Source organism: Macaca fascicularis, chromosome 11 (genome assembly GCF_037993035.2).
Source record: "Macaca fascicularis isolate 582-1 chromosome 11, T2T-MFA8v1.1".
Taxonomy (NCBI): domain Eukaryota; kingdom Metazoa; phylum Chordata; class Mammalia; order Primates; family Cercopithecidae; genus Macaca; species Macaca fascicularis.
In genome coordinates, this window is record NC_088385.1 from 5,350,226 (window position 1) to 5,377,870 (window position 27,645).

A 27,645-nucleotide genomic window follows, 5' to 3' on the forward strand; every position below is an offset into this window, starting at 1 on the left:
ACTTCTAACTCACAATCCTCACCAATGTCAATGTTTGTGCTCATCTCCCCATCCTCAAAGACTCTTGTGGTCAGCTCCTCTCAACTTATTGGCCATTCACCACGGCCTCCATTCTGTTTCTGCTCCTATCTGCGCCTTACTCAGTTGTCCGTTGGTATCCGCAGGAGACTGGTTCCAGACCCCCTGCCAATATCGACATCCCTGGATGCTCCAGTCTCTTATATAAAATGGTGTAGGAATTGCATATAACCTATACACAGCCTCCCATATACTTCATCTATACATTACTTATACCAAACATAAGGTAAATGCCACATAAACAGATGTTATATTGTATTTTTAAAATTTTTATTGTTGTATTATTGTCATTTTTCAGAATATTTTCCATCCACAGTTGGTTGAACAGAGAGCCATCTATACCTAGAATGCTGTCTCAGCCTAAGGTACCTTCTTCACATCATTCATGAAGTGCCTGAAACCACTCCCGTCCAAGAAGCCCTTTAGAACACTCAGAAAAAGATCCTTATCTCATAATTCTTGGTCCAAATACAAAACTCCAGACTCCTCAATTACTGCATCACTAAAATTCCCACCATTTAAGTGCATATAATTAGCTTTTTAAATTATATATTTATTATTAGCTTGGTGTTTGTGTGTTTCCATCAGTGGCAACACCATAAACATGATTTTTCCAATTTTAATACTTCTATAACACAGTTGCCTGTGAAAAACGGACATTGGATAAATTTATCCTGATTTCATATGCCAGATAGTACCTTTACACAGCCCTCAGTTAAAGCCACCAGTTTATAAGTAACTTAGTAGAATAGCCTACCAGTGACAAAGGAAGAGTTGGGCAGCAGCATCCAACAAACATCCGTGAATGAAACTTCGCTCCTCCATTCTGATACCTCGGCTGCACTGATCTACCACTCTCCTGGTTTCTGCCTCTGTCTTCCCTGCTTTGCATCAGAATCAGTCTCAGTGGTAACAGTGGTGCCTGAAAGACAATGTCTCCAAGAGAACTGTATAGGCTCGAAGGGCGACACACCTGCCTTCTTGGCAGAATCGCCAGGCTCCCTGACAAATAATCTGGAGAATTTTAGTGTCTAAGGGACATACTGCTGGAGTGGCTGTTCTCCTCAGGGTTGTCTTTAGTGTTGTTACTTGGACACACCTTTCCCTTGAGTGGAAAATTAAGACACATTCTGTTACAGGAAAGCACTCTGCTCGCCAACAGTGTTTCTATAATAGTTATTACATTGAGGCATATTAACGAAGGACGCTTTGTGTCTTGTCATCAAGACATGCCATCTTATGACACCAAATGCCCTCCATTTCATTCTTGTGGCCAGTTACAATATCCACACAACTTGGAATTGATGAAACTATTGCTTTTCTAAACACCCGTGTGCTTTTGTAAATGCCTTTGTTTAATGGAGTTGCCACTCATAGAAAATATGTTATAGATGGGACAAATATACGACATGCAACACCTGAGAAAGTCGTGATATAAGGAAAAACAATGGAAAAGGAGGGGAAATAGAGAAGAGGCAGAGATGGGGATACATTTATCCGCAAAGAAATGCAAGAGGTAGAAGAGTGGTTAAGCAAGCTGAGAACACAGGGAGGACAGAAATATAAAAATGATCTTCCTTGTCTCTTTGTCACAATGTTGATGAGCACTAAAATACTGCCAGGGGCTGGTTTAATCTTGACACCAAGCTTGCAAAAAAGAACACTATTTCTCAGTCCATGAAATGTTATCAACATGCAAATGCAAGGTCACAGAGGGAGGATGAGAGAGACGGAAAAAATCCGAAACGTCTTCTGACTCTAACTTGTACATCCTTAGAAGGAGTAGATTAAAAGGAGGGTTCTGAAACAGGAGAGTTTAAAAGAATAAGCACATTTGTTTCATACATTTGTGTTTCTATAAAAAGATTTTCACAGGAAATTTGTACTTGCAATGTATATTTCAGTGCTTTTAAATTTTGTTTTGGCAAATAAAGTAAAAGGAAGATTTTATCTGCATGTTTAATTAAGGCTTGCACCTGATATGAGTCAAGCCTTCTGAAAAAGTCAAATGCCTCCATGTAAATATAATCAAGCTTCCTTTTGCAAGTATCCATGTGTGATAAATACAAAGTTTTAGATTACTAATATTCACAGGTAACATGGAGAAGAAAAAAAAAGAGAAATTCATAAAGAAACTTTAAGTGTTTAAGTTAGGGGTTGATCACTAGTTTGTGCAGTATATAAATTTTTGGAATGGTTTCACAGACATGTATCTTGATTTGTGGATTCAGTTGCAGGTTCTCTTTCTGGGCATCTTTTGCTTGACAGATTCCCAGCATAGCACAAGTTCCCGGAGAGTTGAACAATCATCTCCTGCCAGCATGTCAATCTATAAGGGTTTAGTGCTTGGATGTCAGAGTGAGTGTTGATGATACTCGGAAAATCTGGGGAAGCATGTTACTAAGTTGATAAAACATTTCTTCAGAAATACTCTGTAAGAGGAAAAAATAATAATTGCACTTGTCAAATCATTGATTTTTAAAATAATTTTAGAAGTATTTTAAAATATGGATCTAGTTCTACAAGGAATATGTGAGTGCAGTATGTGAAAATTATCTTTCATGACTGATATAACTGCATGGCTATGGACAAGGGCTGGTTTTCTGGCTCCATCTTCTGAGAACTTATGTCCTTTCTGTCAAATAGTAAGTTTGAGTAATAGAAAAACCTCTCTGTAACACTAGTGTAATCAGTAATATAAAACCACTGATTTTGCTAAGTTCTTCACAGAATACAGAATCATTATCGCTAATGTCCTTATTTAAGAACCCTTTATAATCTATATAATATGAATGTGGAGAAAAACAAAGGAATGATGAGTCAAGTTTTGTTTAGGGGTTAAACAACAAATCCCTTGAGTGGTAGATGCTGATATCTTTGACAATACACTAAGTGCCTTTATCACATCCAAATACTTCTCTCCTTAAAAAACAGAAAGTGATTCGTATTTTATGTTATATTTAGGATTTTAGGGCAGGGTGCCTAGCTCTATCTGTGAGAAATCTAATAAAAGAGATTAAATTGGGGTGAGATCTATTCAGATAACATACCTGTGGTACTAGAAACTGCACTGTCCTAGAAATTCCTCCATCCCATGAAGCCATTTCCATCATGAAACCTAAAATAGAAAAACAGATGTTGCTGCACTACAAGTTCCGGCCGTCAAACCTACCCGTTGCTTACTGAAATTAACTGAATTTTCATTGTGGGGCTTCATGGCTTGACTTTTTAGGGAGCCATTTGCCTGTAGGATAGGCTACGCCTAAAGGACAAACAAATGTTTGCAATCCCTAATTCTTTGTGCCAGAGAGGTTTAACAGTTTTGTCAACATGCTCTTATTTATGATTTCCCAAATCCAATTTAGTCTCCATACAATGAAGCCAAGACAGCTTATTAAAAGTTAATAAATATGTGGCTCTAGTTTTTTCTTTTTAAGAGAATAAAGGTAATAGCAAGCTAGCAGCAGAACAAAATCTAATTAATGTCCAAATAGCCTTGTATTTCAAAGGGGCTGGAGACTTATTTTGTGACTAGAAAAATAAAACTAAAAAAGCCTATTATGAAATATTTACTTGCTAAACTATCTAACGGAAGCAATAGATGACAGGGGTATCTTTCACTTCTTTCTTCTGGGTTGCTCAACTTTCCGTATTTGGGAGGAAATACAGGTGGTGGTTGTCAGAGATAAGATCATGCTCACCTTTGACACACTTGAACACTAGTTCTGCTCTCCTTAAGCACCAGGGTATAGTCATTTCCTAAAAACAGAAATAAAACATAAGAGATGTTTTTAATAGACCTTTGTATAAAAAATAAAGTCAGATCTTTATTTATCTATAATGTTGATCATCCACGTTGTGAACAGATTTAGGCAACTGTTTGCTAATCCCAACTGGATTTCCTCTAGTTTTTAGGCATGCAGCTTCTTCCGGCTGTAAGACTATACTTGTGGAATACAAACTAATTTAGTTAGCCCCATAAATACAATAAAAAAAAATCCTTAATTTTTCTGGATAATTCTAAAGACAAATATAAATGACATAGGAACTCTACCTACTAACCTCAATGTTAGCATGAATAATTATATTACATTGTATATTTGCATAAGCAATAAAATATTTTTACTGTATAATACATTATTATAAATGAGTGGAAATAAACAAATGCCCCACCCCAGCCACCTAACAAAACAAATGCATTCATTTTTCTACGTTCCTTTCTAATCTTCAGTCAAATATGGATGTAAGTGTCACTGCCAGTCTATAACCAAAACATTGGTAATTTTCCATAGTATGATTAGCATGTATACCATTTAAAAATCTATTCCTCTTCACAAACACCAGAATTGTTTTTCCCTGTCTTCATAATTACAACTATAAAACATGTAGATTATTTCATTATTGTGATTATCAAACTTTGTGGGTCTCAGGATCTTTTGCGCTCTTAAATATTAGCCTGATGCAACGGTGCACATTTGTAGTCCCAGCCACTTGGGAGGTTGAAGCAGGAGGATTGCTTGAGCCCAAGGGTTCAAGTCCACCTGGGCAACATAGTGAGAACCCCGCTCTAAAATAATTTTTTTTTAAATTACTGAGGACACCAAAGAGTTTTTCTTTATGTACATTATATCTCTTGACATTTATTGCATTAGGAATTAAAACTAAGAAAAGATGAATTTAAAAACAATAAACCCATTCATGTTAATATAAATAACATTTTAATGAAAAATAACTATTTTCCAAAACAAAAAATAAAATTTAGTAAGTGTAATAATGTTTTAAATTTCTGCAAATCTCATTAAAGCCTAGCCTATCAGAAGACATCTGAATTCTTATATCTGTCTCTGCATTCAATCTGTTATATTATCACACAGCAGGTAGCTTCTGAAAAACTCACTGGACACACGTGCAAGAATAAGAATAAAAAAGGCAAATGATGTCTTCCTTACCAACTACTCAGTCTTTCATCTTTTGTAAGCAGGCTTCCACCCCATCACTCAACTGGAAATTCTTTTTTTTTTTTTTTTTTTTTTGAGGCGGAGTCTCGCTGTGTCTCCCAGGCTGGAGTGCGGTGGCGCGATCTGGGCTCACTGCAAGCTCCGCCTCCCGGGTTCACACCATTCTCCTGCCTCAGCCTCCCGAGTAGCTGGGACTACAGGCGCCCGCCACCGCGCCCGGCTAATTTTTTTTTTATACTTTTAGTAGAGTCGGGGTTTCACCGTGTTAGCCAGGATTGGCTCGATCTCCTGACCTTGTGATCCGCCCGCCTCGGCCTCCCAAAGTGCTGGGATTACAGGCGTGAGCCACCGCGCCTGGCTGGAAATTCTTTATGTTAGATCATCAATGATTATTAATTACCAAACCTTTTCTCAGTCTTCTTCTAATTGCTGTTTACTTATTGCTGTAATTCACATACCTTGTGACCACTCCTTTTCTTCATGACATTTTCCCCCTCCTCTGCCCCGGGGCTGATGATCAAATTATTCCAGTTCTTCACCGATCTCTCAAGGTCTTTGTGACCTCATGGCTACTTACCGCTATGGCTTCCTATCTAGTGTCCTGAATTCTAGGGTTTCCCCTCTAAACCACTAATTTTGGCTATTTGAAGTACATTTCTGATCATATTATACTCCTGTTTTAAGAACTTACAATTGCTTCCTACTGTCTCACACATAATATGTAAGCCTTTCTTTTACTATTTAAGGCTACATACTTTAAAGCCAAAGCTACTTTAAGCTTCTGTGACTTTTAAATTTTTAAAAATGAAGGTTGCATTCAAGTATATCTGCTCACATTTGCCTAAACATGGTCTGCAGTGCCTGTCACCCACCTCCCTCCATTCTTCCTCAATCTGTTTCTTCTACCCACAATGCCCTTCTCAGTAATTCCATCTACTGAACCTGATCTTCATTCTTCAATGTTCAGCTTAATTGCCATCTCCTCCATACAGTATTTCTTATTTTCCCAGCTACAAATACGTCTCCGTTTTCTGAACTCCCAAAGTACTTTACTGTTCTTTTATCTCAATGCTCAAATTTTTATCCTGTCGTTTTTGGGGAGAAGGGCAGAAGGATGGGATTTATTCTTTCTCTTCTTTATTAAGTTGTGTGCTCTCTGAAGGTAGAAGCCACTTTTTATTCACCTTTATTACCCTTACAATGCCTTCTATAATAATGAGCAATACACATGCTCAAAAACATAGGTAGAGTGAATTAGCTTTTATCCACGGACATTTAAAAAGAATGTGACTTTCTCTGAGGCCAGAAATAGGGTTTAATAGGAAGCTACTTTTAAATTTGTGTCCAAGACACTTGGTTTTAAGATTGATTAACAACAGAGGTGTAGTTTTTTGGTTGGCTAAAAAGTAAAGAATCCTCTTGGGTTAGGTCCTGGAAGCTTCTAAAAATTCACTAGAATTTTCTGATATTCAAGTTTAAGTTATAACACTTTGGCTTCAAAGTTCACAGAAAGAAGAGTATTTCCTTGTAACTGCAAAGGCTGCTGCAAAAGAGCTGCAGTGGTCTTATGGAGTACACACGTGCATAGGGGGACAAGTGTTTGGTTTTTTTGTCTTACTTCCTCCTGGTGAAAAGATGACGTACAGAGAGAACAAGGTCAGTGTCTACAGTTGGCTGGGCGCAGTGGCTCACACCTGTAATCCCAGAACTTTGGGAGGCCAAGGCAGGTGGATCATCTGAGGTTAGGAGTTCGAGACCAGCCTGGCCAACATGGTGAGACCCTGTCTTTACTAAAAATACAAAAATTAGCTGGGCGTGGTGGCGCATGCCTGTAATGTCAGCTACTTGGGAGGCTGAGGCAGAAGAATTGCTTGAACCTGTAAGGCGGAGGTTGCAGTGAGCCGAGATCACGCCACTGTACTCCAGCCTGGGTGACAGAGTAAGACTCCATCTTAAATAAATAAATAAATAAATAAATGTATGTATGTATGTCTGCAGCTACAGAGCAATGCTGATGGCTCTGAAAACTATAATAATAATGTCTTATGTTTACATGAAACTTTACAATATACATAATCTCACAAAAATAACCTTTATAAATTAAAAAAAAAAAGATGCTCAGAGAAGTACAGTGAATTGCTCAAGGTCATGTGACAGCTTGAGGCTTGAATTTTCATTTTCTTAATAGCATCTTTTGATGACCTAAAGTTTTGAATTTTAAAATATAATTTATTACATTCTTTTTTTAATGGCTTATGCCTTTGTGGCCTAACAAATTTTAACCAGCTTAACCTGACGTCATCAGGATTTATGTTTTCCTCTAGAAGCTTTATAATATTAGCTCTTTTGTTGAGGTCTGATCCATTTTAAATTAATTTTTATATATGATATAATGTAAGGGTTAAGACTGTTTTCTATATGAATATCCAGTTGTTTCAACAACACTGAAAAGATTATCCTTTCTCCCACTGCATTGCCTTGGCATCTTTGCTGGAAATCAAATGACCATATATGTATGGATTTATGTCTGGATGCTTTATTCTGTTTTCTGATCCACAGTCTATTCTTTTGCCAATATCACATTGCATTGATTACTGTAACTTTATGGCAAGTTTTGAAATTAGTGTAAGTTCTTTAACTTTGTTATTTTTCAAAATTGTTTTGGCTGTTTCAGGTCCTGTGCATTTCCATATACCTTTTAGAATTAGCTTGTCAAAATCTCAAAATTACCTTGTAAGAATTCCAATTGGGATTTAAATCTATAGATCAATTTTAGAACTATTATCTTGACAATATTGAGTCTTCCAATCCATGAACACAGTATATATTTCCATTTATTTAGGTCTTTTAAAATTTCTCTCAGCATATTTTATAGTTGCCAGGTCACTTTTCATAAAATCTTTTTACTTGAAGGCATTTTAAGCTTGTTTTCAGTTCTTTAAACACAGTAATCAACTATTGTATGGTCTGTGTTTTATAATTCCAGTGCTAAAAGTCTTTGTGCATCTGTTTCTATGTTCAGTTGTTTCTGCTGATTCTCATTCATGGTATCTAATTTCATTAAGGACCTACGTATTCACTTATGTTAAACATTTTATTCAAGAACCCATATGTAGGAATAAATACTATTGTATAACTGAGTATTTGTATCATCTTAAAATATTACTCTAAAACCAATCATTTTTTGAAATACTATGATAGTAATCAGAATCAAGGAATTAGTACTATTTATACTGGTTTAATGAAGCACTCATTTTTAAATATAAAAAAGCATTTTCTGACAGTAACTTGTCTTATAATCTAGAATTTACTGACATCTATGATTAGCCTTGAATTATTTCAGGCTAAGGTCAAGTCTAAACACCACTAGTCACATGAGGACAACTAATGTGAACTCTAAGCGTAGAGTTTATTGAAGGGCTAGTTTTGAACACCAACAAATAGAATACATATTATTCCAATGCATTAAAATCAGGATACTAATGGTAATAATGAAAGATTGTAACACAAGTTAAAACAGGGATGGGTTAAATGGTATGACCAAAAGTAGGTAGGGGAAAAGTAATCAAGTTCATTGTCCTACTTGTCCAAAGATCATCACATTTTCCTCATTAATACCCTGCTTTCTTGCTTTTTGTATATGTGGGGTTAATAGCATGGTCTAGAGCAAGTATTTGTGATACAAATTAAGAACTTCACACTTTTCAGAATGGTGTGAATTAATGACAGAGTTTTATCAATGCTATTTAGAGAATATACCAAAATACCAACCTGTGACAGGACACCAGCAAATCTTTGAAGTGATGGACATATTTTAAAAATTTAATTCTCAGATGATATAAACTCCATATTCAGTATACTTGAACTTAATGACACTTAGCAGCGTATGACTCTAAGAGGAAACTAGACAGCTACCTGTATATGCATGTGCACGCACACACACCCAACCGCCCCCCAACACATGTCTGAGTTGCTTTCAATCTTCCAGGTCCCTCCATAGAGACTCCACCGTAAGTTTAAGATAGATGCTTGCAAGAGTTTTTTAATCCTGTCATTTTGTCTCTGACTAAAACCAGCACCAAAAAGAATGGTTTTGGTTACTTAGAAAAGGTAAACTGTAAGCTTTAGAATTCAATCACGTCATGACGAGAATGACTTATTGAATGTCATCATGAGATGTGGTCAGCAGTTTCACAAGGAGCTCACTTCTGGAAACAAATCTTAGTATATGTGATACAGTAGATGGTATAGACAACATAGTGGGCCAGGTAACAGTACAGAAAGTTTTTGATCATAAGTTCTAAATAATGGAAAAGTGACTAAATCATAGTGACATGCCTGTGAGAATGCACTGTTAGAGAAATCCAATGAAGCTGGAAGGCTCATGTGAAACATTATAGACTTTATAACTGGCCACATATTGGGCCCTACTGTCACACTCTAGATGACAAGTGCACAGAAGAGATTCTACACCTATGAACATGAACTTAAAATCTCAGTTCTGACTACAACTGAGACAACGCCTTCTGTCTAAAGCTCACGGTTACTCAACTTGAATCCTCTCATTAGGGTAAGGCTGAACTGCAGAGTTAGCCAGTATGTTCTTTTAAGTCTTCACTGTATGTCTTGGAATTTAGATATAAGAATTATCATCTGAGTTTATGCACGAATGGGGAATATTCCACGATTATTCTTTACTTCTCGAGTATGTGCCTCTGAGGTACTTGAAACACCTGTGTTAATAAGTTTCACAACCCTTATCAGAAGATGAGAAATAGTTTGGCTTTATTCAATATAACAGCATAGGTATAACTACTTTGAAGAACTATTTGGCAGATCTACCAAAGTTAAACATAAATATACCCTGAGACCTAACAATTCTATCCCTAAGTATATTCTCAACAGTAGTGTCAAAAGATGTCTATTGGAATGTTCATAGCAATACTACTCATAATAATAAAAATCTGGAAAAACTACCCAATTGTCCATAAATAGAATGTATAAATAATTGTGGTCTAGTCACACAATGAAACAATAAAAAACAACAACAGTGAACAATCTATAACCATGCACAATATTATAGACAGATCTCACAAACATAATACTGAATGAAAGAAGCCAGATATAAGATAAACAGCAAAAGCAAGCCCAACTAATCCATAATTTTCGGGATGAAAACAGTGGCTACCCTTGAGGAGGGAGTGTGGTTTAAGTGACTGAAAGTGAGGTGGCTGCTGGGGTGCTGGTCATGTTCTGTTTCATCATCTGCATATTTGTTATATATGGGTGTTCGGTCTACGAAGAGTTGAGCTGTATACCTATGTGTACCTTTCTATATGTGTGTTATACTCCAATATAAAAGTTAAAAACAACAAAATCTTCATTAGTAACAACAGTTACAAAACTAAACAATTTGGTAAGCCCCAAATTATTCAACAAGTTAACAGCAAAAATAAAAGGAAGTTGAGAATTCAATATTCTTGCTTTGTAGCTTCATTCCATAAGACTGACTCCAATAAGACAGTATCTTGAGATCACAAAGATCTATTGAGATAAAACGGATAGTATGTCTTTCTTCTTGCTGATAGGTTATTTTTCCTTTATCCTTTTTAAACTGCAATTAATTTCTATAGCTCTTTTATCTGACATAGGACATGGGCTATTTCAGTCATCTTCATTTTCTTGCACACACTAAAATATGGTAACTGAGTGTCTTCTAACAACTCTGTTAGAAGAGGAAAATGACACCTGAAAATGCTTTGGGATCCTTGCACCAAAGCAAAAACAAGTATTACCTCTATATCCTGTCTAGTGTCTGAGTTTATAAACTTCTTGACCTGAATGGATGTTTAAATACAACAAATGGGAGAATCATAGCTCAATATACTTTTGTGAATTAAATTGGACACTTTGGAAACAAACTTAATGTTCTGCAGCTGGCCTTCCCAATTTAAAACATGTAACTTTTGTAACATTGTGGGAGAGGGAATGCTAGTAGTATCAGATGTCTGGAAGTAAATCTGAACTTAGTGACTTTTGGAAACACTGTTTTTGAGGTTGTTTCCCACCTACATAAAACCATTTTTATAAACTGGTTAACCAGGAGTCCAGCTGCAGGAATGTTTGGATGAATTCCTTGTGGTAGGAATTCATCATAAACTTTGTTGCTCCCAATGACCCTTTTATAGATAAACTAGTTAGTGATGATGATTTAACAATAGCTAAAAATTCCTGATGGAACTAAAACTTCATAAAGCTATGGTGGGGAAAAAAATGTTTGTCCATCTCTCTTGATACCATATTAGGTATGACTGAGGCTACAGAAGTGAATGGAATGAGAAATTAGTAAGTCTGATGAAGCTTTCGTAGGACAGTGCCAGGATTCTCCTAATCCAAACAACAAAGTGCCTGGTAGAAATATACCAGCATAGATTATAAATGGGAAGTCATTTAAAATCACCCTGTCTCGGAAGGACAAGAATTATTTTTTTGTGTTTATATAGAAGCAGACCCCAACCTTTCTGGCTCCAGGAACCAGTTTCACAGAAGACAATTTTTCCACAGACTGGAGTTGCGGGTGAGGGTGGGGACAGCAGGGATGGTTTCAGGATGAAACTGATCCACCTCAGATCATCGGGAATTAGATTCTCACAAGGAGCACGCAACCTAGCTCCCTCGCACATGCAGTTCACAATAGGGTTCACATTCCTATGACAATGTAATGTGGCTGCTGATCTGACAGGAGTCAGAGGTCAGGCAGTGATGCTCGCCCTTTGACGCTCACCTGCTGTGTGGCAGGTTCTTGGCCTGGCGGTTTGGGACCCCTGTTACACAGGATCCAAAATTTAAAATGAGGCCCCTGTAATATAATGAGTCTAAGTGAGGACTTAGTCTAAAAAGTAAAACATAAAATCTTTTATACTGTCCTTTACAACGTATCATTTTTCTTTTGGTAAACAACTATACATAATCAATAATCAAACTTCCTTCCTGACAATCACCATCTCCACTTCCTAGTCAGCAATTTTTTTAAGAGATACAGTTTCACCATGTTGCTCAGGCTGGTCTTGAACTCTGGGCTAAAACAATCTTCCTGCCTCAGTCCTGGGAGTAGCTGGGACTACAGGTGCCAATTTTGCTTTTTAATAAATGCCTCCTCAAAACAAGCAGGCATAGATTGCTGATAGGAGTCCTTATCACCAAGTTGAACACTGGCTCTCCTATGACTTGTCTGGACCTGTTTGGTTTGAGGCTCATTTGTTTCTCCAGACTATGTAAAGTTGAATTTTAGTCTTTGTATTATTTCTACAATGTATGCCTTCTAACCAGTTTCTATGTGGGTGAAGGAAGAAAGAGGAAAACCAGTCATGGGAAGAGACTGTTAAAAATTAAATTATAGTACACAACAAAATGGAAGAATGATTATGCTACATCTTAATTGCAGAACTGTATTATCTAAAAAGAACCTTTGAGAAAAATGTTAAACGAAGGCTGGTTTCTTCCTGTCATCTAGCATCTCTTTCCATTACCTATTAATGCACACTCAGAAAATGCAAACTAATTTTCATGGCAGCCTAAGCCAAATATATACGTGTATGTAAATCTAACACTACTTAAGGCAAAAAAGAAGAAAGGGGTAAGAAGAGGGGGAAGGGGAGAGGGAAGACAGGGAAGAGGAGGAAAAAAAAGGAGGAGAAAGAGGTGTAGAGGCACATATCTTATCCAAAGCTAAATATTATTTTGATTTTCTAGTCTATTTACTATAGGACAATGCTATAGCTCTCTGAACATAAATGATTAAGGATTACTCACCATTTTGTATTATATTTCACTCAATTCTACTAACCAGATAGAAGATGCAAAAATCCATTAGTTTAAAAAAACGTAAAGTGAATTATTATACAATATTGAGGGTTAAATCAATATTACAATTATGTTAATCATAAAATTCCAGGATTTTTCTATCTGCTTACCTCTGACATATCATGTACCAGCAAGAGAGGAATGCTTATTGTTGTGATGTCATGGGTACAGCAAACTTTGAGTATATTTCGGAGTCCCATAATGGCAGGATCACGAGCAGTGATGTTTCCCGATTTCACATGGTCATCCACACAAAGATGGAAAGCAACATGGATTTCTGAGAGATTCGAATGCCGTGTAATATAAAATTCCCCTATGAACAAGAAATACAATTATGATTATCAAATGCCTAAGTCACATTCATCAATGGACTTTATAAATAAGTGTAATTGGCAATCAATGTGCTGAACTAGTGGGGTGTATCATGAACATTTACCGGATTCAGGAATCAACTGTGATTACTGCTCCTTAATTCTCAGAGAGAGGGTAATGAAAATAAGAGACAATAGCCAATTATGCAATAGGCTCATAAATTGGCATGAAGTGACCACCAAGTAGTAAATAAATCAAATAAGTGCTCATCTTTATTTTGATGTAAATGCCTAAAATGTCAAATTGATTAATTAATTAATGTATTTTGAGATGGAGTCTTACTCTGTCGCCAGGCTGGAGTGCAGTGGCACAATCTCGGCTCACTGCAACCTCCGACTCCCTGGTTCAAGCAATTCTCCTGCCTCAGCCTCTTGAGTAGCTGGGATTACAGGCACGTGCCATCACACCCAGCTAATTTTTGTATTTTTTTGTAGAGATGGGGTTTCACCATGTTGTCCAGGATGGTCTCCATCTCCTGACCTCATGATCTGCCTGCCTCAGCCTGCCAAAGTGCTGGGATTACAGGCATGGGCCACCACGCCTGGCCTAAAATGTCAAATTTAACATGTAAGAAAGGTTACTTCTTGTGTCTATGCCCTAAGTCTGCTCTTCCTCATCTCAACTTACGAGACCAATCTGTCCAGTTAGTTGCCCAGGACAGAAAGATAGGTGTCCCTAATTCCTGTGCTTTCCCTCAATGCCTAACCCCTCATCCAAAATCCAACCTACCACTAACTATTTTCAGTTCTATCTCCAGAATAGCCCACATCTGAGTATTCCACTTTTATTGGTGTCACCCCAGTTCATGCTACTGTAATTTCTCACCTAGGTTTTTGTAATACTCTCTTAATTGATCTCCTTACTCCCTGCTTGTCCACCTACAAACCAACTCTTCATGCAGCTATGACTTAAATATATATCATATCCCTCCCCTACTTAAAATCCATACTCTTTATCATGGTCTAGAACAACGGTCCCCCGTGGACTGCACCGTCCATCACCTGGTAGGAACCGGGCTGCACAGCAGGAGGTGAGCGCCAGCAAGGGAGTGAAGCTTCATCTGTATTTACAGCCGCTCCTCACTGCTCACATTACAGCCTGAGCTCCACCTCGTGTCAGATCAGTGGCGGCATTAGATTCTCACCGGAGCGTGAACCCTACTGTGAACTGCGCATGTGAAGGATCTAGGTTAAGTGCTCCTTACAAGATTCTAATGCCTGATGATCTGTCATTGTCTCCCATCACCCCCAGATGGGATCATCCAGTTGCAGGAAAACAAGCTCAGGGGTCCCACGGATTCTACATTACAGTGACTTGTGTGATTATTTCATTATATATTGCAATGTAATAATAATAGAAATAAAGTACACAATAAATGTAATGCACTTCAATCATCCTCAAACCTCCCCAATCCCTGGTCTGTGGAAAAACTGTCTTCCATGAAACCGGTCCCCGGTGCCGGTGCCAAAAAGGCTGGGGACCACTAGTCTAGCAGGCCAAGATGACTTGGACCCTGCCTCTCTCTCCAGTATCTTCTTGTCTCACTCCTTCGTCACTCCAGTTACACAAGCTTTTGTTCCGTTCTGCAAACATGCAGAGCTTGTTCCCAATTCAGGGCTGCTGCCTGGAGGGCTTTTCTCCAAGATTCTCACAGGGCTGACTTCTTTTCATCAATCACATCTCAGATCAAAAGTCACCTCCTCAGAAAGGTCTTCCTTAACTATCCTATCTACTAGTGGTCTCCTCCATCCACCCTTTACTCTTTCACCTTATTCAGTTTTATCTTCTTCTTAGCACTGAAATTCTTTTGTATACATATTATTTTAAAGAGACCACTGTGTACGTGCCATAATTATAGGGGTTTTGTTTATCTTCTTCAGTGTTCTATCTGTAGCAAGTAGAACAGCACCTGGCACGTAGAAGATACTCAATAATTATTTATTGAATGAATATTTTAGGCTGAACGCTGGAGCAGTCTTTCTCAAACATTAAAATCCATGCTTCCTACCATCACTCTTTTTTCTGTGTAGTCCCACAAGCCAAGAAAAATCTCATCAGCTTGTATTTTCTGTAGTTCCTATCAATATGAAGAAATAAAATAGAAAACATAGGATATGTTCTTACCAATACATATACCTCAGTGGAAATTCTGATAAGTCCTTCTAGGAAAGGTCTGCATATCTCTACTCTCACACTCTTAACCTTTGCCCTCACAAATTCTGCTCGCCCTTGCAGCAACGTCATTATCTCAGGATCTACTTAGAAACATACAGTACACTTAAAATACTTAATATACTTTAGCCCTATGGTTAACATTTCTAGTTACCCGTGTGCATCAGCGATATCCACAGATGCCTCTGACAGGTCTCAGGCAAAGGTCTTTTATTTATTTTAACTTGAATGAGATAAAGGAATTAGATAAACAGAGAATGAAATTAAAGAAAGGACAGCAAGAGATATATCACAATAAACTGGATAAAGAGAAAGTAAAAAAGAAAATTGGTGAGGAATAGTTTAGTTATAATTTTCTAGGAAGGCAACAAAAGACACAGACTGCTTATCAGAAATTCAGTGGACTATGTGATAAGACAATATCCTTCTGGCCCAGTACAGTGTATTACCTTCTAAACTGCTACTGATTATTCACAGGATGGAAGTCATAGCTTGAGATATGGGCCATGATCCAGGAGTGTGGCAGGATGACTTAGTGAAGAAGTCAGGTGCTCCTAATCCCCAAATTGGCACTGCTTTCTTTGACCTTAAATGACTTGTTTCTTGGCCTAATTTTACCCATTAATAAAATGGGGGCTGTGGGGCTGGCAGTAGTAATCAAATTAATATGCTATAGTAGAAAAAGGACTAGATTGGATGTTAAGAAGATCTGATTTCTAGCACATTGGCTGAGTGATCTTGGGCAAATCAATTCAACTTATTGATCCTCTGTTACTTAGTGTATGAGATGGGGAAAATGCTGCTGATTGCTTTCCTTACAAGGTTATGAGAATTAGATGATGTAAACTGGAAATATTTAGATCATTATTAAGTAAACTATAACTGGCTTACAAGTGTATAAATAAAACTGTTTTTCTTTGCAATTTAAAAATTAAAGTAAGTTTTGATTTAGATTTTTTTCATCTCCTGTAAACATCCTGGTTGTGTAGGTATACTTTAACTAAATGGAAATTAATATGCTATTCTCTCTAACTGAATACTTTAATATTCCTTTTCTGACTCAGACTTATGATATATCCTCCTGATTTGGTTGTAACACAGAGACAAAGTATACAAATAAGATAGTCCTTGTTATGTTCTGTGATACAAACACTACTAAGGGTCATCAGAGAGAATTCAATCAGAAAGAGGACTGAGAGACTGAATTGCCAGTTGTTCAACAACCTATAGGCTTTTTCCAGAAAAGACTAAGGAAGGAAATACGTACAGCAACAAACAGTTATGTTTAAAAAAACCAGACATCGGTTCTTCCAGAGTAGAAATAAGATTGGCACATTTTAAGAAAGCCACAAAATATGGATGATTTAAATTGTGGATCCATGAAGAGAAATACAATAGATCCTTCATTGAAGGTATTTTTAAACGAAGAGGAGGATGGTTTCCTGTTCCACACAGTGGAGGAAACAACATGTGGTGATTCTAACATTATCCACTAAGGTGGGATAACTGAAGGTGGGAGGAAATTTCGAGGCTGATGACCACAGGCTAACAGACAGGGCCCAACAAGATGAATACCAGAAATGGGTATAATATTTGCTTAGATTAAATGTAATGTGTTCCAACTGAGTGACAGTGGTTTATATACATATACATATACATATATATACACACATATACATATGTAATGTGACCTACATGTCAAAGATCTGGGGAAAAAAATGTGATAAAATTACCTTAAAGGAGAATAAAAAACCATCACGAGATGGCTATTTCTGAAACTGTAAAATATACCACTTACTTAAAAAATTTTATAAAGTATACAAATAGTCCTTGTTATGCTCTGTGATATAAACACTAAGGGTTATCAGAGTGAATTCAATCAGAAACAGGATTGAGAGACTGAATTTTCAGTTGTTAAACAACATATTTAAGAATAATAAAGGAAATAAAATGGAAAACAGAAAAATGTAAGGGGAAATGAAAATAAAATTCTAAATAAGATGACCCATTTTCTTTATATTTAAGTTCAACTGTTTATATCTCTATGTACTATTGTTTATATTTCACTTGATCTTAGCTATAAGGCTGAGAAGTGTATAGTTAATATTTCAGAGTAAAACTTATTTTTTGGTTTATTTCTTAAGAAACTAAGAAATAATGTATAAGAGAAAATTTGCAATAAAAAACAATGATAAAACTTATGCAACTTCTTGAGCAATTTTTCTTTTATGGATCTAGAAAAAAGTGAGTACTAGTATGATATTAATAATTAAGTTTTGGGCCAGGCATGGTGGCTCACGCTTGTATTCCCAGCACTTTGGGAGGCTGAGGCAGGTGGATCACTTGAGGTCAGGAGTTCAAGACCAGCCCAGCCAACATGGTGAAACACCATCTCTACAAAAAACACAAAAAAACTAGCCGGGTGTGGTGGCGTGGGCCTGTAGTCCCAGCTACTCAGGAGGCTGAGGCAGGAGAATCGCTTGAACCCGGGTGGCAGAGGTTGCAGAGAGCTGAGATCGCACCACTGTGCTCCAGCCTGGGCAACAGAGCATGGCTTCTCTCAAAACAAACAAAAAAATCAAGTTTAACATTGGAAAACATCTGTGAAAGTGTATTATAGAGGTACAAAGTGTTGTTTCAAAGTGATATAATGACATATACTAAAATCATAGATTTAAAACACAAATTCCTATGGTGTGCATTATAAAACATTTTTTTGGTATAAGAAGACAGTAATTTAAAATAAAAAAAAATACTTACCAGGTAAAACATTTAAATAGTTCCTCTCAGCATTCTTAGTCTTATCATCATTTCCTCCATTTTGGTTCCCAGAATCTATTCATAAGACAATGCAATATGAAAGAACATAACAACATATGAGAATATGTTACTATAACCACTCCCAAAAGAATCACAGCAACAGCAAAAATTCACTAAGGGCATTTATGTGCCAGGCGTTCTGCTACATGCTTTACATGGATGACGTCATTTAATTCTTACAAAACCTCTATAACCACAGCCCTGGGAGGTAAGTCCTACTAGTATGTCCATTTTATGTATGAGGAGACAGAGGCTTGGATGGGTTAACTAACTTAACCAAGCATGCACAGGTAAGTGGTGGAGCCAGGTCTTGAATTCACATACTCAGATTCTAAGTCCTATGGTATTAACTATGCCAGTATCCTATTTTTCATCTGGGAGGTTCAGGGCACCAAGTTAACCACATATGAAATAACTTCATTAGGTAGTTGTGGTGTGGCCATCTTTATTTTTAGAATCTGAGTCACTGTTGTTGATATAACTTGTTCAGGGTTACAAACAAACGGCTAGGGGGACTAGGAATCACTGTATATTCACCCCATTCCTCAAATTTATTTCTTACCTGACGCTATATACAGTTATAACAGATAGGTGAAACTGTTTCAAATGGAACATTTTTTTTTTCAGATATTTAACAGTTTTTCTTCTCTTTTGAAGGCTTGCTATTTCTTAGAAGAATAAATGTTGGTAAAATAAACATTATGATTGAACATACATTATAAAGATGGAATGCAAATTATTTTACATATATATTTTAATAAAAGAGACATCTGAACTTTATAAGAATTCCATCAGAACTCACAAAGGCAAACTGAATATTAGCTGTCTTTAAGAGGTTGCATATTTATTCCAATTAAAACTATTTTGGAATCTATTTGGGAATGGCTTTTAGCATCAGAAAATCACATGAAAACCTTCAAATAAGTAAACAGCAATATCAAAATATTATAATTTTAAAAGAGATCTGAATAAAAGTAACAATATTTTTATCTAGTGACTACTTTGATAAATTGATTTATAACACTGTACTTCGTAAATGCACACATTTTATAAATCAAGAGTCAGAGAGATAGAAGGCTCTGATGCTAGAATCCATATTTAATGAATTATCGTTTGTAATACAGAGCCATGTGATTGACAGGCTTTGAATAAATGTCTAATCGTAGCACAGATTATAAGGAACAATAAAGAAGGACTCTAATGTTGTTCACATGGAGTATGAACAAATAGAATCTCTGTTAAGTAAACAAGAGAGAACAGTTCATAGTCCATTTCCCTTTCCATATTTTCATGGCAATGCCTTGTTTAGTAATAGCAAGAAGATGGCCAGTTTTATTTTTTTTAAAACGTATATAAAATGTACATAAACATTTTTGGCTTTTTATCACGGACCACAGAAATACAAAGATGTTAATATAACAACCATAGTAAGAAAAATAATGGAATGTCTTAGAATAAACAATTGCATATCAGGATGTAAACGTGCAGAACAAATACGTAGGTGTGCACAGAAAAAGATGGAGAAGGTATTTTCACAAAGTTCTTCTGTAACAACATGCAGCTTTCTTTAAGAAAGTCTTTTATAAACCTACTTGCATCACTGACTCACTGAAACCACAAAGTAGTTGCTTGAACAAGAACAAAATAAAGTCATGATATACATGCACTGCCTTAGCCATATGTGGTTTAAAAACTTCCTGTCATTGACTGCACACTTTCTATCTCTCATAAATATACTTAGAATCCTCCTCCTCCTTCCACACCTGTCATGATCTCAATCTTCACGCTTTTAGTCACTACTAAGAATAATGTTAAAATGTTTCTGATCACATCATTGCTAGTTTGTATGAGAAGAAGGAAGCTATTTTTACGTAATATGGATATGAGTTCTTTTGGCGAGGGTTGATAAAAGTAATAACAATTGGTAGAAGAAGAAGAGGGTATACCAAGATATTCTGAAAGGTTTTGTTAGGATATACTTCTATAGGGATTTTCTAATACTCAGCTGGCTCTGTTATATATAACACATATTGCCACAGCAAACCCTCAACTGCCTTTAGTGGGAATATAAACTGGTAGAAATACTACACAGAGTAATTGCCAATGCTATGAAAATTATAAACTTTAACCTGGGAATTTATCTTTAAGAATCTCTTCTGTAGATATGCTTACTGCTCACACACATGCACATTTATTCATATGCAAGGTTATTTACCATTACTAGGCATCATTACTTATAATAACAAAAAATAAGGAATAGATCAAATGTCTATTAGTAGGGGACTGATTGATTAATAACAGGATATCCTGCAATGGACCACCATGCAACAGCATAAAAGCATGAGGATGGTCTTTATGGACTGATACGAAATGATCTCCAAGATAAATTACTCAGTGAAAAAGGCAGAGTACAGAATAGTGTTACGTAGAAAGCTGCCATTTATGTAAAAAAGGAAAATAAACAAGTACACGCATACACTTGCTTATACATACATAAACATCTGTCTGCAAGGGACATGTGTGATAGCACTGGCTGCCTCTGAAGAGGGAAACTGGATGGCTGGGAACAGAGGGACACTTTCACTGTATGCTCTTTTGTATAGTTTGAATTGTGAATCTTCAGAATGTTTGACCTATTTAAAGAATGATTAAAAACATATAAACCATTCTTTTAAAGTTTATTGAATAGATAAAGACACTGTAGTGAACCCTAGTCAGGTTATGACTAGATAGCCACATTCTAGCTACAGGAGAAAGGAAAGAATTCTATAATTTCTGGGAGAGAGGAAGATGGGAGAGGGGAACAAAGACCCTTCAGAAAGGTCTTCCTTATACCAAGCAAAGATACAATATCTCTCTGCTACTGTACAACAAAAATACATGCACCTGAAATACTCTAATGGTTTCTTTTAAACACAGCAGGTGAAAACAAAGACAAGAAAGAAAGAAAAAAGCATTCAAAAGTACCAAACGCAGATTTAAAGGAGAAGACAACCCCAATTTTAAAGCTTACCATGTTTTCTTTCCTGGGCACCAACATCAGGTTTTTATAAGAAATAATAATAATACTGGCCAGGTGCAGTGGTTCACACCTGTAATCCCAGCATTTTGGGAGGCCAAGGCGGGTGGATCACATGAGGCCAGGAGTTTGAGACCAGCCTGGCCAACATGGCAAAACCCCATCTCTATTAAAAATATAAAAATTAGCCAGGCATGGTGGTACACATCTGTAATCCCAGCTACTCAGGAGGCTGAGGCACGAGAATTGCTTGAGCCCAGGAGGCAAAGGTTGCGGGGACTGAGATCGCGCCACTGCACTCCAGCCTGGATGACAGAGTAAGACTTTGTCTCAAAAAAAAAAAGGAGAAATAATAAAATACTGTGTATGCATTCAAGCCAGACAAGAGGATGTTTGTGATTTTATATCTGTGATATATGAAATAAAAGAAAAACACAACTTAAAACATTTGAAATGACTATTACCCTAATATTTAGGTCCTAACTAAACAAACCAATGGTACCAATTTAATTTACAAAGAAACCACTCTTTAAACTTTCATTTTTCAATTAAAAAACAGCTAAATTACTCTGGGATTTGAGCCAGAGATTTTTCTTTTACCTCACTTCCCTTAACCCTCTTCCTATGTATAGATAGAAAGCTTCTGAAGAAAGATGCCATTAACTTTTCAATAGCTTTAAAAACCATTTCCAGGATGGAGGTTTCTTAAAAAAATTAAAAACAGAACTATCTTATGATCCAGCAACTCCACTTTAGGGTATATATCCAAAGGAAATGAAATTAGTATCTTAAAGAGTTATCTCCATTTTGGCATTAGTCGCAATAATCAAGATATTAAAAACACACCTAAATGTGCACACATACACAGACAGACACATAATGGAATATTATTCAGCCGTAAAAAAGAAAATCCTGCTATTTGCAACCACATGGATGGACCTGGAGGACACTAAGCATCCTGGAGGATGCTAAGTGAAATAAGCCAGACACAGAAAAACAAATATTATATCATCTCACTTATACATGGAACCTAAAATAGTTGAACTCACATTGGTAGAGAGTAAAAGGTGGTTACCAGGGCTGGGGCGGGGGGAAATGGGGAGATTTTTGTCAAGGGGTACAAAGTTTCAGCCACACGGATGGATAAGTTCTGGCAATATAATGTATGACAATGTGATTATATTTAACAATATTCTAGTGTATACTTGAAATTCATTAAGAGGGCAGATCTTAAGTGTTCTCACCATGGACACAAAAAAGTGGCAACGATCTGAGGTAATAAATATGCTAATCCATTTGAAGTGATTATTTTACAATATCTGTGCACACTGAATCATCAAATTGTATACCTCAAATATATACAATATTGTTAAATATATCTCAATAAATTAAAAAAATTTTTCCTGTAAATTTCCTAAATACAAAGAATGTTATGTTATGGATAAATATAGAAAAAGCAGTCATTTGAGGATACAGAGTTTTTTTTTTTTTTAAGAACCAAAAATAATTCATTTAACTGACTTCATGCTACTTAAGCCAAAGATATAACATACAAAAAGTGTATATTTTGTGCTACCTTTTAGTCTACATTTCCAATCCCCTCTGTTGTAATAATTACGTCCACTTTGAAGATATAGAACTTGGATCAAAAGATCACCAACTTTCCACCGAGTGCCTACTTCAAGTATAACTATAGTACTGAAATTTAACAATAGTTTTCACTAAGAACCTTGAAGAAAATCATTCCCTTAAAAAAGAAAATTAGTCACAGAGTTCAAGCTTCTGAAGATCTGGATTTATATCCAAAGGAATAGAAATCATTCTATATAAAGATACATGCACACGCATGTTCTTCACAGCACTATTCACAATAGCAAAGACATGGAATCAACCCTAATGCCCATTAATGATAGACTGGATAAAGAAAATGTGGGACACATACACCATGGAATACTGTGCAGGTATAAAAGGGAATGAGATCATATCCTTTGCAGGGACATGGATGGAGCTGGAAACTGTTATCCTCAGCAAACTAATGCAGGAACAGAAGACCAAACACCACATGTTCTCACTTATAAATGGGAGCTGAACGATCAGAACACATGGACGCATGGTGGGGAACAATACGCACTGGGGCCTACTGAGAGAAGGGAAGAACATCAGGAAGAACAGCTAATAGACAGTGGGCTTAATACCTAGGAGATGGGTTGATAGGTGCAGCAAACCACCATGCACACGTTTACCTATGTAACAAACCTGTGCATCCTGTACAGGTACCCTGGAACTTAAAATAAAAGTTGAAGGAAAAAAAAAAACCCAAAAACCAAAAATATATTTTGATGTTCTTTTTAAAGAAAAAAACTTAAAAAAATCTTAAATTTTGTTTTTAATTTCCCTCTATCTTCCACCAATACAATTTTCTATATGATCTTAATAATGATCCATATACTATTACAGTGGTTACAGACAGAATGTAATAAAAGTGAGTTTTACCCACCAAGTGATTCTTTCAACTTACTCCTGCGCTGGGTTCTGGCATAAAGTACCACCTGTTGGACAACTTCTAATTGCTCTTCAATTCGGGGAAAATGGAAGTCAGTGCATTCTTGGCAAACTGTGGCAAAATCTAAAGGACCCAAAACATTTACAAACTTCTAAATGCAAATTATCAAATATTTAGTATTTACTTACAATGAGATTTAGTAGAAACAGAAAATAATACTTATTTTTCTTAAGATTTCTTATACTTGTCCTTTAAACAATTATGCCTTAAGTTAGGGCACAGTAATTTTGTTTTGATTAGAAACTTAACCTCTCACTCACTCAAAAGAGTATACAATTAAAAGACAAAGAAATGTTAATTCCAGGTCTTCTTTAAATAATACTTTGATCATAATCCACCCCAAAAGGTGCTATAAAAATACAAGAAGGTTCTTATATTTATGAGAGGAAATAAATTCTACTTAAGCTTCTTTCAAAAAACAGGTATACATTTCATATATTTTATATATTTTACATTTTATATATTTACAAATTTAGAAATAATCATAAAAAGTGAAGGTAGAATTTTACCTAGCAAATTTAAGAGGTAGGTTATTAAAAAAAAAAATATATATACACACACACACACACACACACATAGACAAATGGATGAACTAAAAATCACCAAGCCAGGATTTGCTTCTAAACTGAAAACACGTGACTGCTCTTTTTGTTTTACCTTGTAATGAGAATTCTATAAAAACATTATTTATAATATAATAGCAAAGAAAAATAAACATCATGAAGCACTCGATCAATGCTACAGTTTGAAATAAAATAACTATGGTTGGGTATGTTTGTTTGGTCTACTTGAATGTCAAGGTGATTAAAATTTTTTTTCAGTTTCCCCATAATTCCTTTTTTTGTAAGAATAGTGTTACAGCGTGAGATTTAACAAAATAAACGTGTGTGATGTTAACTTACCTCTTTTAATACCACTATATGAATTAATTCGATTATCTACTAGTAAAACCAGGCCACAGAGAGATGTAGAATAAAGTGACAGAGCTGTTTGGAGCCGATGAAGTTTCACACCACTTCGATGATTTCTTTTATGCTTACAGAAGTCCAGCATATCTGCTCTCAGCAATCTCAAATTATGCATGGTCTTTAACTGGGCTCCTGGGGATAGGCAATAGTCCAGGAAAGATACTTAAGCAGCTGCAAAAAGTCCAGTATAACAGGATGCGAATCTCTACGGCAAGAATCCAGATAAATCTGTACTACAAAATAATTAAAAATGGGCCTTGCAACTTTCCATTTTAATGACTATTTCAATTTAATCTATCTGAAAAAAACATTATATAAATATACAAAACTTAAAGCCAACAAAATATAGTCTTTCTTAAAGCAAAACATAATTTGGAATTAAAAATAACATAGGTACACTCTACTCATGTTAGGGATTTTTCTCTTACAGCATATAAAAAAAGTTTCAGTGGCCAGGCACGGTGGCTCACGCCTGTAATCCTAGCACTTTGGGAGGCCAAGGTGGGTGGATTGCTTGAGCCCAGGAGTTCAAGACCAGCCTGGGCAACATGGCGGGACCTTGTCTCTATTATTTTAAAAAACTAATAATTAAAACAAAGTTTCAGAAGTTACAATAAAATATAACTGGAAAAAGTTAACACACTTACCTAAGTGAATGGTAAAACTTTCTTCTAACTTTCTCTGTTCCTCATAAATCCTTCCAATTGCTTCTACAGATTCTCTGAACTGACTTGGCTGAACTTTAATTTCCTCACTAAAAGTAATAAAATTATTGATATACTTTTATGTTTGTCAAAAACTTTTCTTAAAGGAAAGCTTTATAATGAGAGAAAACTGAACAGCTGAAAGTCTTGCTAATTTCTTCCTAAACTCATCCTTAATCCATGGTGACAAGTAAGACCATAAGCACCAATAGGTTCTAAATTCCCACTTGTTCTTCCATTTCCTCACAATAAATAAAGCAGATTATTACTTTCAATCATTATAATGTCAATTAATATACTGCCATTTAACATTTTTAGCAGCCTAAGAGAATGATTAAATGAAGCAATTAACTTTTACTTTAAAATCACATTATATTTTAAAATATATAATACATCCTATACCAGGGCTAGCTCTAGGCAAAATTAGAAAATAGACGAAGTGATAGCAATAAAAATTTAAAGTCAAATAAAATATATAATAAAAAAGATGAAGTTCATTTTGATGTATACACATCCTTTATTTTCACCATATCTTGTTTTTTTTTTCGGTCTGTCACCCAGGCTGGAGTGCAGTGGCCCGATCTCGGCTCACTGCAAGCTCCGCCTCCTGGGTTCACGCCATTCTCCTGCCTCAGCCTCCCGTTTGTTTTGTTTTTTACCTCCAACATTCTCCTCCTACTAAACTGCCTTTCTCTTTGCTCTCCTCTTTATAGTTCCTGAAAAGACTTCCACAAAAGAGCAATAACTATATCATTGTTCAATTCAAACAGTGGTATGCTGAAGATGACACAAGTCTGTACGAGTCATCCATTTCCCTAAATTTTTGGGGCTAATCCCAATAGCCCCATTAGACTCAATGACTGACTTCATTAGTAGATACGGTAAATTTAAACCTAGCCATACAATCTACAACGGGACCCCAATCCCCCCGTACTGGCCTGTTAGGAACCGGGCCGCTCAGCAGGAAGCAGCAGGTGAGTGAGCATGACCATCTGAGCTCCACCTCCCATCCAATCAGCGGCAGCATTAGGTTCTCATAGGAGCGTGAACTGTGTTGTGAACTGCACATGCAGGCAATCTAGGTTGTGTGCTCCTTGTGGAACAGTTTCATCCCCAAACCCTCCCCGCCTCTCCTGGAAAAAAACTGTCTTCCGTGAAACTGGTCCCTGGTGCTCAAAAGGCTGAGGCCTGCTGATCAACAAATCACACCTTTCTGGAGTCCATCAGAGATGTGATAATAAGGCAACCTTGTAAACTGAATTCCACACCGGGACATATCCCTCCAAGGACCGACAGGACTTATAAGTAGTTTCGTCTTTGTTAGAGCATAGCTGAAATAGGATGCTGTCATACAAGCGGGTAAAAAGAAAGCAGCTAAAATTTTAACAGATTCTTGAAGGCCAAGTGGGCTAGCATATCAAGCTAGAATAGGTTGGAGCCACAGACACAGGAACTTGCAAACTCTTTTCCATTGGCCTCCATCAGGTATTTCCAGAAAAGACTGAAGGCAGGAGACAAAAGAGCCTTCTCAAGGGCACAGGCAGAAATGCTGAGAATCAAGATACATGAGGCTTGACCAAACTAGGAGCTGACAAAGACAACAAAGAAGGAGAAGAGTTGAACAAAGTGATCTTCCTGACCCCCAACTATGAGCCTAGATTCAAGTAACAAGTCTGCTGCTGGGAGGCAGAGCAAAAGGATGGAGACAGACTCCGCTCTGCAGCTCCGGCATGCGAAGACTGCTGAAAGCAAGGGATGGAGCAGAGAGACAGCAAAAAATCCTCCTGGACCCCCAAGTGCCATTCTAAGCACAAAGTAGCACCAGTAGAAAATGAAGCCTGCGGTACATTGAAGGTCCTGACAGACACGAAACCAAACTGGGATAAAAGTGGGGTAAAAGACTACACATTGGGTACAGTGTACACTGCTTGGGTGATGGGTGCACCAAAATCTCAGAAATCACCACTAAAGAACTTACTTGTGTAACCAAACACCACCTAAAGAACTTATTTGTGTAACCAAACACCACCTATTCCCCAAACACCTATTGAAATAAAAAAATTAGAAAAATTTTAAAAAGAAAGCCAGAAAGTCTAAACATTATATGAAAGCAAGATCTCTAACAAAC

The 27,645-nt window shown here is 36.5% G+C and overlaps 1 protein-coding gene across 5 annotated transcripts in view; it reads right to left on the reverse strand.

The window, feature by feature from the left end:
* Nucleotides 1-331: 331 nt before the first annotated feature.
* FERRY3 (FERRY endosomal RAB5 effector complex subunit 3) overlaps nt 332-27,645 on the reverse strand; it is a 44,951-nt gene continuing 17,637 nt past the window's right edge. For 3 of the 5 annotated variants that reach the window (XM_005569854.5, XM_074006116.1, XM_074006117.1), the window contains 8 exons: nt 25,461-25,567; nt 24,748-24,945; nt 23,780-23,908; nt 18,204-18,278; nt 13,010-13,212; nt 3,780-3,837; nt 3,129-3,196; nt 332-2,510 (listed from right to left, as the gene is read on the reverse strand). In XM_005569854.5, coding sequence (XP_005569911.1) covers nt 2,418-2,510; nt 3,129-3,196; nt 3,780-3,837; nt 13,010-13,212; nt 18,204-18,278; nt 23,780-23,908; nt 24,748-24,945; nt 25,461-25,567 — 931 coding nt within the window. In that variant the 3' untranslated portion in view covers nt 332-2,417. Of the gene's footprint in view, nt 2,511-3,128; nt 3,197-3,779; nt 3,838-11,820; nt 11,896-13,009; nt 13,213-18,203; nt 18,279-23,779; nt 23,909-24,747; nt 24,946-25,460; nt 25,568-27,645 lie in introns of all 5 variants that reach the window. The other 2 variants (XM_045364560.3, XM_074006115.1) reach the window with 1 other exon arrangement.